General features: G+C 41.2%; 1 protein-coding gene across 8 annotated transcripts in view; it reads left to right on the plus strand.

The window, feature by feature from the left end:
• Dock3 (dedicator of cytokinesis 3) overlaps positions 1-12,246 on the plus strand; it is a 307,646-nt gene that overhangs the window by 209,503 nt on the left and 85,897 nt on the right. For all 8 annotated transcript variants that reach the window (XM_051205186.1, XM_051205158.1, XM_051205167.1 and 5 more), the window contains exons 21-22: positions 774-874; positions 5,513-5,594. In XM_051205186.1, the coding sequence (XP_051061143.1) occupies positions 774-874; positions 5,513-5,594 (183 nt within the window). The remainder of the gene's footprint in view (positions 1-773; positions 875-5,512; positions 5,595-12,246) is intronic.

Raw genomic sequence — 12,246 nt, forward strand, 5'->3', positions numbered from 1 at the left:
GAAGGCAGCAACTTACTAGACTGAGTTAGCAGAAGGTTTGTTTTTAATAAAAAATAAAAGGGGGGGTTCCTGAGGATTATCTTCCCAAGGAAGACCAACCAACCTACCCACAGACCCCTCCAAGATCAAATTTGAAGAATTGGATTGCTGAGCAATTAAGAGCAAGTTCTACTTTTACAGGGGACCCAAGTTCAGTTGCATTTGATCTTAACTGAGAGTTAAGTCAGTGTTTGACACACTTTAATACATGCAGTCTCACAGAAGAGTTGTATATTCAAGATGAATTGGTCCTCCAATCTAGGGGACAGGGAGCTGAAGCTAACGCTAGAATGGTCCTTTTTTTTTTTAATTAATTAATTAATTAATTAATTATCTTTAACTTGCTCCCTGGTCATGAGAGCCTTTTTGGAAGAATACAGCCTTCCACATGCTTAAATTACCCCCTTTTCCAAGTTTTGGAGGACACCTGAGTGTTTATGCCACTTATACAGGTATTGCTTTATCTGTCCTTGATCCATATTGTACTACTCATCATTGTGGCAAATGGAGAGACTCCAGGTAACATAGGCACAAACTGATAAGGTACAGATGTGTATTGGAAAGTCAATGGAAGAAACAAAAAGCAAGACATAAATACAGACTGGAAATCTTACGTTTAGTTCCCATAGGGAACACTAACAGTTTGCTCTTTTAAGAACAAGAGTCTGATCCCTCCTTGGTATTTTTATGAGGCCTCTAATTAAGCCATGGTGGCCTTCTTTTTGTCTTGTCAGGTTTTCATCATCAATCTGCTTCGAGACATAAAATATTTCCACTTCCGACCTGTGATGGACACATATATCCAAAAGCACTTTGCTGGAGCCCTGGCATATAAGTAAGTTGTATGTGGTATTATTACAACTTGTATTTGAGTAGAAAATCAGAAATTTAAGAAGTTTAGTTGTAGCCAGCATTCATTTAGCTGACTTTTTAAACTTTACTTTTATAATTGTTGCTAAAAATATGTAATATAAAATGTATTGTCATAACCTTTTTCAAGTTTATGATTTCATGTAATTAAATAATTTTTTCATATTGTTATAGAGCCATCATCAGAACTCCATCCATCTCTAAAACTCTTTTTATCCCACAAGCCAAAACTCCATAACATTCAACGGTTATACTTGTCAGTCTCCCCAGCTTCTGAAAAACATGGTGGCTTTTGTCTTTGAATTTTGACTGCTCTTAAATACCTCATGTAAGAGTCAAGTATTTGTCCTTTATAAGTAGCTTGTTTCATTTACCATGTCATCAGAGTTCCTCCATGTTGTAGCATATAACAGAATCTCCTTTTTTAAGATTGAACAGTAGGAAGCTGGAGAAATGATTCAATGGTTAAGAACATTGGCTGTTCTTCTGGAGGACTAAGGCTCAATTCCAAGCACTCACATGACTTCCCTTTTCCCAGCATCCATCAATAGCCATTCCTGACCAACAACTCACAGCCACTGGGATATTTGTTTGATTGCCTGTTACTTCTGGGATTGACAGCTACTTGTATAGGTTACTTCCATTCTATTTATTTTTCAAAATGTTTTTAAATTATCTTATAGAATAGTAGGTTCCCATATAATTTATTTTTTCCAATTTAATTTTTTAATGATTCTTTGTGTATTTCACATCATGCATTTCAATCCATCTCATTTCCCTGTCCCTTCACATCTGCCCTCTACCTTTGCAAACCCCCCCCCCACAAGGACAAAGCAAATTAAAACTTAAAAGAAAAGAGATGTAAAAGAAAAGAAAAATCTCATTGTGTAAGTGTAGTGTGACACAGTGAATCACACAATAGACCCTTTAGTCCATATATCATTAAGTATTCATTGCATTGAGTCATTGGCCTGGTTTGAGGTTTTTGCTAAACCATCGATACTGGGGCTCCTCTTGGATATCCTGTTGTTGCCTTGTATCCTGAAACTTTGGGTCTGCAGAACTGGCCCCTTCACCTGCCCCAGCAGATCACAGATGGGATAGATGCTGGGATGGACAAACTCATAGCCCTGGTTTTGAGTCTTGGTGGTTGCTGTGTTGGTTGGCCTGCCAGCTCTCCCTCATCCTCAATTCCAGGATGAGCTCTCCAGCACTGTCCGGGCTAGTTTGGCCCTTGCAGTGGTGAACAAGGGGTGGGACCTGTTCTCCTACTCTCATGTCCTTGAGGCTGATTTGGCAACATCTATGCCACCAGGGCCAGCTCAACCATGTTGCCTAAGCAAGGTGTAGCTGGTGACAGGCAGGGCTAGCTCTTTTGCTTTCATGATGTCATGGACAGCTCTCCCACCTGCCACAAGGCTTTGAGGAGTGAGGATGGAGGGTGCTTCTCTCCCTTGCCCATGCCATCATATGGCAGAGGAGGAGCAGGGCCAGATTACCTGTGTTCCCATCAACGGGACCAACTCTACTGTGCTGCCCAGACAAAGTGCAGGGGCAGTTTTCTTGCCTGCCACAACCTCAGGGCAAGCTCACCCATGCCCTCACCCGCAGGGACAGCTCTTCCGCTCTCATGACCCAGGGCCCAGATCTCTACTGCCCACACAGCTGCATGACAGATGTAGTGGGCTACATCTTCCATGTTCACATCCTTGAGGTTGGCTCACCTACACCATCATGCCCACACTGCTGCATTACAGATAGTAGTGGGGCTAGGTTTCCCACACTCACACCCTTAGGGTTGGCTCACCTACACCATTGCTAGCAGGGTCATTTCTAATGTGTTGTCCAGGCGAGGTGCAGGGCCTGCTCTCCCTAGTGCTTCAGTTGGTGAGGGACTGGGTCAGCTTCCCTGCATGCCACGGATGGCAAGGGGCAGGGAGGGCACCTTTCCCTCACCCACACTACCACATGGTAGGCAGGACCAGCTTTCCTACTCTTACACCCTCAGGACCAGATTGTCCTTGACATGGTCAGCTGTATCATGCTGCCCAGGCAAGGTGCAGGACCCACTCTCTCAAGTGCTGTAGTCAGTGAGAGTTAGGACCAGTTCTCCATAGAGTTGCAGCCAATGAGGGGCAGGGCCTACTCTGTGCAGCCCTATGCCCTCTGCCTTTGGTAGTAACAGCAGCCACTGTCATGAATACAGGCTTGTCACCAATCTCAGCCAGGTCCTCACTGCCCTCGCCTCTTTGGATCTGCCTTTCTCCACAGGATATGAACCATTCTATCTCTCCCTCCAGACCCCACAATATATTTGTTCACCACAATAGAGCCCGTCTACCAGGCACCTTGAGGCATTGGGTAGGCTCCTGTTTTCTCCTGTGGGCCAGGGTGGCCCCAGACTGGCATGTGGATTTTTGTTTCCCACTCAGTCTTACTCTCCATATAATTTCTTATGTCCTTACTCTCAGTTAACCTTCCTCCAAACCCCCTCTTTGTTTAACCCTTACCAACCTAGCGTTCTTCCTCTCTACTCCCATTTCCCAGTGTTCCACTATCTGTTTCCCTCCAGGCCTCTTTCCGGATATTCACCTAGTTCTAACAATTTCCTGGATCTTCAGTGACCCACACAAACTCTCACAATCATGATGACTAGTAGAACAATAAGAAATGAACATATATGAGATCTAAGCAGAGATATTTTTGCTTCTGCAAATTTGAATGCCTTTAAATTCTTTTTCTTACCTTATTGCTCTAGGTAGAATTTCTTATAAAAATAAGTGGTTAAAAACAAGTGTCCTACCTTGGGGGGGGGTGCACACCTTTAATCCCAGCACTCAGAAGGCAGAGAAGCAAATGGATCTGTGAGTTCCAGGCCAACCTGGTCTACAGAGCGAGTTCCAGGACAGGCTCCAAAGCTACAGAGAGACCCTGTCTCAGAAAAAAACAAAAACTAACAACAACAAAACCAACCGAGTATCCTTTCCTTTCCTTATCTTAAAATAGCTGTTAGTCACAACAAATAGGATATGAACTACAGGTTTCTGCTGGGAATTTAAAATAAAATTTATTACATAATTACTGTAGATTTTCTTATAAGAACTGATGATAAGCCTCCTGAAATTCAGTCTTGTTTGCATGAGAAACATGAGAAGCCAACATTATAGCACCCCAAGTAAAGATCAAATAAAACAAAAGGATTCTTCATGTGAAGTGAATTAGCTAAGACCATTGGGTAAACAAGATGTTGCCATTTTTATGATTTTTACTGCCATAAATAAAGTCTAACAGTGGCAAAACTGCAGAGTTCTTAGACTTTGACACTTTGGAGAGTAGACACTATGTGATTTATATACTGTTATTTCCTCCATATGTCCAGTGAATAGAATGAGACACATTGGGATTAAATAATGTGCCTAAGAACACAAAATTGCATACTAGTAGACCCCACAGCTTGTACCCTTTACCTCTGTTAATCTCTTGCCATGTAAATGTGTTTATCTTCTTGTTAGATCATGGACCTGCCACTTTAAAATAAGGTCCCTTAAGAGATTAAAAGTGGCTGGGTGGTGGTTGTGCATGCATTTAATTCCAAGACTCCCAGAAGGCAAATGTAGGTGGGTCTCTGAGTTTGAGGTCACTCTGGTCTGAAGAGTGAGTTCCAGGACAGCCAGGGATACACAGAGAAATCCTTTCTCAAAAAGCTGAAAGAGACAGAGATGGGGAAAGGAGAGATTGAGAGATATTAAATATGGCAGCCCAGGAGAAATCAGGCCACATGTCTTCTGTAGCCTATCCCTAAGAACAAAGAACCAACAGGCACTTTCTGTGGCTGTTATAGGAAGCCCAGCTTCTCTCTGCTGCTAAGGACAAGACATCTTTAAACTATGGTCTCATCTAGTGCCTACCTCCATGTCAGAAGTCACATAGGCTAGGCCAAGAATATGAAGCTTCTCCACTTACTTTGGAAACCTGTAAGACTCAGAAACCCTGTCCACTCCATGAATTTGAAGGCTCTTTCCTCCAAGACCTCCTCATAGTGTACCTAGAATTTGTCTCCTAATGCTTTCCCATTTCAAAGCTTGATCATGTCTCCTTTAGTTGTGTCATTCTCTCACCTACTAAAGCCTAATTTGAAGGGTAATTTGTTTCAGTTCTTTTATACAAACCTGCTAAACCTTCTCTTTTAAATTGTAATACTTTTGACCCAGTAAACTCACTGCTTGGTTCTTTGGAAAATGGGGGCGGGTAGAATGGAGTGGCATTTAGAAATATATACTTTTATTCATTGTATGTACTGGAGATATTGCAACTTAAGTCAAAATACATAATACAACCTAAGTTTAGGGGGAAAGTGAGAGTGGGAAAGAGTGCTTGTGACTGCTGATAAAAAAATTCTGTAGCTTCTTATGGACAGAGAATGTCTATCTATCTCAGATAATGTGAGAATTCCACAGCTGTGGTGGATCCATCAGCAGAATATTATTTCCTACTTTAGTTCCTACTTTCAGTTCTTTACTATTTTTCTTTTTGACTAAATGTACATTTGAGACTTATTTGCCTTTTGATTAAAATTGAATTTCAGTAAATGTTTTCTTTGCAGGGAACTCATCCGCTGTTTGAAGTGGTACATGGACTGCTCAGCAGAACTGATTCGGCAGGACCACATTCAGGAAGCCATGCGGGTAATGTCCAGAGCTTGTCATTCAGAAGGGGGACACTCCTGAAATTATTTGTATGTAATATGATTGCTATGGTGCTCAAAACAACTGAAGTGTGCTGACCTCCTTTCAGGAATGAAGGCCTTGATCCATGTAATCTCCTGTCTTCACCTCAGCTGTGCTCCATAAGAGCTTTACACCTGATCATTTTACCTTGAAGCAAGACGTGAGCATGGATCCTGGCCATCCTCCTCTGCCTAATTTTTACCAGTAAATCACTTTGCCCTCCCACTGGATACTAAATGCTGGTTTTGGGGACTGTGTTACATAAAGAGAGAGAATTGGATAGATATCCATATGAAGATGTTTGAAGACAATAACCTTAGAACCTTGGCCTTAAGGAGAATCTGGAGTCTTCTGTGGGATGATCAACACACTGGCTTAAATAGGTTCCCTGACAGTGCAGCTTGCCTTTCATTGCTGGGTAGCTCCAGATACCGAGAGGCTCCCTCCACTGTGAGTTAACTTCAGTCTATTAACTTCTTCTCATGGCGCCTCTCTGAACAATAGAAGGCTATGTAAGAACAATTAAGTCCTTTTTATTTTTCAAATGCTTTTAAGAAAGCTTTCATGTCTTCTAGAAACACCTTTAAAGCAAGATCATACTTTCTGTGTCTGTCCCTGTCTTATCTTGTACTTGGGTTATCTTTCCTTAAAGCTACTTTTTAATTATGTTTCTCCCACTTTCTACATAGTAATTAAAAGGAGAATGGCATCAAAGTTGTTCTTTTTTTCTGTCTTCTTTTAATATCACATCATCCATACTAAATATAGGCCCTGTGCTGTGTGTTGTTCTTCTTGCTTACATAGCACAATGTGTCAGATAGCATGGGTAAAATTAAGTCACAGATCTCTTTACTTTTCCTTGACTCTCTGAAAATACTTTAAATACCTGAGGCTGTAAGAGTTTTTTTCTCAATCCCTTCATACATATGTTCATTAAATGGTTACTGTCTGTTCTGGGTGCTAAGAAGCATACATTAGACCAGCCCATCTCCTAAAAAATAAATACAAAAGATTCTGTGTGATCCCATTAATTATTTAAGGGTACTATAGAAAATTTGAAAACTTTCCCCATCAATGGTATGTCATTATTCAGGTCTTGTTTAGAAAGCCATATTGTTAAAATTTCATGGGTCGTCTTTCCTGCCATGGAAAGGAGACACTGTCTCACAACACACACCCTAGTCCTCTGGCTCTTACAATTTTTCTGCCCCTCTTCTGTGATGTTCCTTGAGTCTTAGCTGTAGGGACTGTATTGTAGATGTGTCAGTTAGGATTGGGCACCCCACAGTCTGTTCTTTGCATTTCTGTAATAACCCCTATCTGTTGCAAAAAGTAGCTTCTTTTATGAAGGGTGAAGGCTACACTTACCTGTAGGAATAAGTATGTAGAATACAGTTAGAAATTATACTGGTTAAAAAGTGACAGTTCTTCTCTAGTTCTTCCATGACTTCTTCAGCTATGAGTAGTTAGCTTGGTTTGTAATACCAAGCATGAATTCCCTATTAAGTGGGCCAAAGTCTAGTTAGACAGCTGTTGATTACATCCCAGATAGAAGTGCTACTATTACACTAGTGGGAATATCTTGCTAGACTGGTTATGGTTGTGGTTCATAGGCATTAAACATGGGCAGGACTATTGATTCTTTTTCTCCTTTGATAGTTTGCAAAGCACCTATGAGAATTAACCCTCAGGGAGGTGGCTTCCAGGCCAGTTCCAGCTTGTTCCCTCAAGTCTGTTGTCTAAAGTGTGTGGTGTCTTCAGCGCTAGTCTTACCTTCAAGTTCTGGGAGGCAGTCAAGGTCAATGGCAATAGCTTATATGGTTTTGGGAATCTCTTGAACTCCCTTACCAATAACTTTTAAGAGAAATTTCTCATGATTAGCACTGAGGGTTTTTTAGATAGTCTATGGCTGATGGGGAGAACATTGTCACCCTGTGTGACATATCTTAGTCTTTATTGTTATGAAAAAAATGTCTTGACCAAGGCAATTTATTTTTTTCCAATTTAAAATTTTCTATTTGTTTTACATACCAACTACAGTTCCCTCTCCCTCCCCTCCTTCCACTCTCTCTCACCTCTCCCTTACCTCAGGCACCCCCATCCACTCCTCAGAAAGGGCAAGGCCTCTCCTGAGGAGTCAACAAAGCCTGGCACATCAAGTTGAGGCAGGATCATCACCTCCCCACCAGCATCAAGGCTAAGCAAAGCATCCCACCATAGGGAATAGGCTCCAAAATCCATCTCATGAACCAGTGATAGCTCCTGGCCCCATTGCCAGGGGCCCCACAAACAGAGCAAGCCACACACCACCCACAGGCAGAGGACCTAGTTCGGTCCCATACAAACTCCCCAGCCGTCAGTCCAGAGTCTATGAGCCCCCACAAGCTCAGGGGTTTGTAATCATGATCCTAACACCCCTTGTTCATACAATCCCTCCTCCCTTTCTCCAGCTGAACTCCCCCAGCTCAGCCCAGTGTGTGGCTGTGGATCTCTGCATCTGCTTCCATCAGTCACTGGATAAAAGTTCTATGATGACAATTACGGTAGTCACCAATCTACTTACAGGAGAAGGCAGCTCAGGCATCCTCTCCACTATTGCTAGGAGTTTTAGCTGAGGTCATCCTTGTGGGATCCTTGGAATTTCTCTAGCACCAGGTTTCTCCCAACCTCACAATGGCTCCCTCCATCAAGATCTTTTTCATTGCTCTTCCTCTCTGTCCCTCCCCCAACTTGATTATCCTGTTCCATATGTTCTCATCCCCCCTCCCCTCTATCTCTTCCTTCACCCTAAGCTTACCTAGGAAATCTCATCACCCTTTCCTAGGGTGATCCCTGTGTCCTTCTTTTGGGTCCTTCTTATTACCTACCTTCTCTGGAGCTGTGGATTGTAGCCTGGTTATCTTTTGCTTTACATCTAATATCTACTTATGAGTGAGTAACTACCATGTTTGTCTTTCAGGGTATGGGTTTCCTCACTCTGGATGGTTTTTTCTAGTTCCATCCATTTGCCTGCAAATTTCAAGACACCATTGTTTTTTAGTCCATCGTGTAAATGTACCACATTTTCCTTATCCATTCTTTGGTTAAGGGGCATCTAGGTTGATTCCAGGTTCTGGCTATTATGAATAATGCTACTATGAACATAGTTGAGCAAGTGTCCTTGTGATATGATTGAGCATCCTTTGTGTATATGCCCAGGAGTGGTAATGCTGGGTCTTAAGGTAGATTGATTCCCAATTTTCTGAGAAACCACTTTACTGATTTCTAAAGTGGCTGTACAAGTCTGCACTTCTACAAGCAATGGAAGAGTGTTCCCCTTGCTCCATATCCTTTCCAGCATAAGCTGTCCTCAGTGTTTTTTATCTTAACTGTTCTGACCAGTATAAGATGGTATCTCAGTCATTTTTATTTGCCTTTGCCTGATGACTAAGGATGTTGAGCATTTCCTTAAATGTCTTTTGGCTAGTTGGTATTCTTCTGTTGAAAATTCTCTGTTTAGATCTGTACCCCATTTTTTAATTGATTTGGTATTTTGATGTCTAATTTCTTGAGTTCTTTGAATATTTTGGAGATCAACCCTCTGTCAGATGTGGGGTTGGTGAAGATCTTTTCCCATTCTGTAGGCTGTCGTTTTGTCTTATTGACAATGTCCTTTGCCTTACAGAAGCTTTTCCATTTCAGGAGGTCCTATTTGTTGATTGTTGTTCTCAGTGTCTGTCCTACTGGTGTTATATTTCAGAAGTGGTCTCCTGTGCCAATGCATTCAAGGCTACTTCCCACTTTCTCGTCTATCAGGTTCAGTGTAATTGGATTTATGTTGAAGTCTTTGGTTCACTTGGACTTGAGTGCATGGCAATAGATATGGATATATTTGCATTCTTCTACATGTTGAATTCCAGTTATGATAGCACCATTTGTTGAAGATGCTTTCTTTTTTCCGTTGTATAATTTTGGCTTCTTTGTCAAAAATCAGGTGTTCATAGGTATGAATTAATGGCAGGGTCTTCGGTTCAATTCCATTGGTCCACATGTCTGTGTTTATGCCAGTACCAAGCTGTTTTTATTACTATAGCTCTATAGTAGATCTTGAAATCAGGGATGGTGATACTTCCAGAAGTTCCTTTATTGTACAGGGTTGTTTTGGCTATCCTGGTGTTTGTTTGTTTGTCCACATGAGTATTGTTCTTTCAAAGTCTGTGAAGATTTTTTATTGGGATTGCATTGAATCTGTAGATTGCTTTTGGTCAGATTGCCATTTTTACTGTGTTGATCCTTCCTATCCAAGAGCATGGGAGATCTTTTTATTTTCTGATATCTTCTTCAGTTTCTTTCCTCAAAGACTTAAAAGTTCTTGTCATACAGGTCTTTAACTTGTTTGATTAGAGTTACTCCAAGATATTTTATATTATTTGTGGCTATTGTAAAGGGATATAGGAGGGATACTGGTTTATTGGGTTAATCTTGTACCCTGTCACATTACTGAAGGTGTTTATCAGCTGTAGGAGTTCCCTGGTAGAATTTTTGGAATCACTTATGTATACTATCATATCATCTGCACATAGCAAAAGTGTGACTTCTGCCTTTCCAATTTGTATTCTCTTGATCTCCTTTTGTTGTCTTATTGCTCTAGCTAGAATTTTGAGTACTACGTTGAATAGATACAGAGAGAGTAGACAGTCTTGTCTTGATCCTGATTTTAGTGAGATTGCTTTGCATTTCTCTCCATTTAATTTGGCTGTTGGCTTGCTATAATTTGTCTTTACTATGTTTAAATATGTTCCTTGTATCCCTGATCTCTCCAAGAGATCAGGGGGTGTTGGATTTTGTCAAAGGCTTTTTCAGCATCTAATGAGATGATCATGTGGGCTTTTTTAAAGTTTGTATACATGATGGATTACATTGACAGATTTCATGTAAGGAGTAAGGTTTTTCGTCCCGCCGCTGGGTGTCCCGCCGCTATGCCAGCCCCAATTAACACACAGAGACTCTGTATTTGATACAATGCTATTGGCCAGGTACTAGTTTCTTATCGGCTAGCTCCGTCTAAATTATTAACCCATTTCTATGTATATCCACGTGGTCTTACCAGCGAGAGGTGGCTGGCGGTTCTACCTTCTCCAGACTCTCCATCTTGACTCCTCATTACTACTTCCTCTTTCCTCCTTGTCTCCTAGTCCCTCTTATCTTCCTTTCCTATTGGCCAACAGTGCTTTATTCATTAACCAGTATGAGAAACATACACAGAATGACATCTCCCATCAATTTCATATGTTGGACCATTCTTGCATCTCTGGAATTAAGACTACTTGATCATGGTGGATGATTTTCTTTTAAATATGTTCTTAAATGAGTTCAATTTGCCAGTATTTTATTGAGTATTTTTGCATCAATGTTTATGAGGGAAACTAGTCTGTAATTTTCTTTGTTGCATCTTTGTATGGTTTGAGTGTCAGGGTAACCAACCTCATAAAAAGAGTTTGGAAACATTCCTTCTTTTTCATTTGTATAGAACAATTTGAGAAGTAAACCAAGGTAATTCTTATAAAAGAAAACATTTAATTGGAAGCTTGCTTATAGTCCACAATCATCATGGTGAGAAGCATGGCAAGCCGGCGTGGCAAGCATTGTACTGAAAAGCAGTTGAGAGCAACATCCTGCTCTACTAGCAGAGAGATAGTCGGAAAGACAGACACCTTGATGCCTACCCCCAGTGACACACTTCCTGTAACAAGGCCATACCTCCTAGTCCTTTTAATCCATTCAAATGGTGCCCCTCTCTGCTGACTAAGCACTCAAATATCCAAGCCAATAGGGGCCATTCTTACATTCCTATTCAAACCACCACATGGCATAACTCTGTTAAACACACACACACACACACACACACACACAGAGGCATGCATGAATTGTGAGTGTGTGTGTGTGTGTGTGTGTGTAAGCCAACACAAAATAATGTGTTTTTTTGGCTTTCTCAAATACCTTTCATGTATTTCTCTTTCCTTCCTGCCCCTCCCCAGATAAAGTTCCCCTCCCTAGTTTTCCCATTTCCCCCTTCACAGCAAGTGTTCTGTTACCCTGTCTTTTTCTTCAGCCATCCCCTTCTTGGTCCTTTTTTATTTTTCCTGGTTTCTGTGGTTACTGCCAAGTTATATACTAACATCTAAAAATTCAGAACTAGGATCCTCAAATGAGAGATAATAACATGGTGTTTGTCTGAGTCTGAGTTACCTCACTCAATATATTTTCCAGTTCCATCCATGTGCCTGAAAATTTCATTATTTCATTTTTCTTTACAGCTGAATAGAATTCCACTGTGTATGTGTACCACATTTTCATTATCCATTCATCAGATGAATATCCTTTAAGTTGTTTCTATTCCTTGGTTATTGTGAATAGAAGTGGCAATAAGCATGGCTGAGCAAGTGTGTGTGGACCATGATGTGAAGTGGCTTTTGAGAAAGGGTTTCACAAGGACAGCATGCTTTTCACTGCTGAGCCGTATCACTCCCTCAGCAGGCAGCAGATGGGTACAGTGGATCTTCATGGTGATAGAAAAGTAATAATAGGGATAGAGAGATTACTCAGTTGACAAGAGCACCTTCTGTGCAAG

This window comes from Phodopus roborovskii, unplaced genomic scaffold (assembly GCF_943737965.1).
Source record: "Phodopus roborovskii unplaced genomic scaffold, PHOROB, whole genome shotgun sequence".
Lineage (NCBI taxonomy): Eukaryota > Metazoa > Chordata > Mammalia > Rodentia > Cricetidae > Phodopus > Phodopus roborovskii.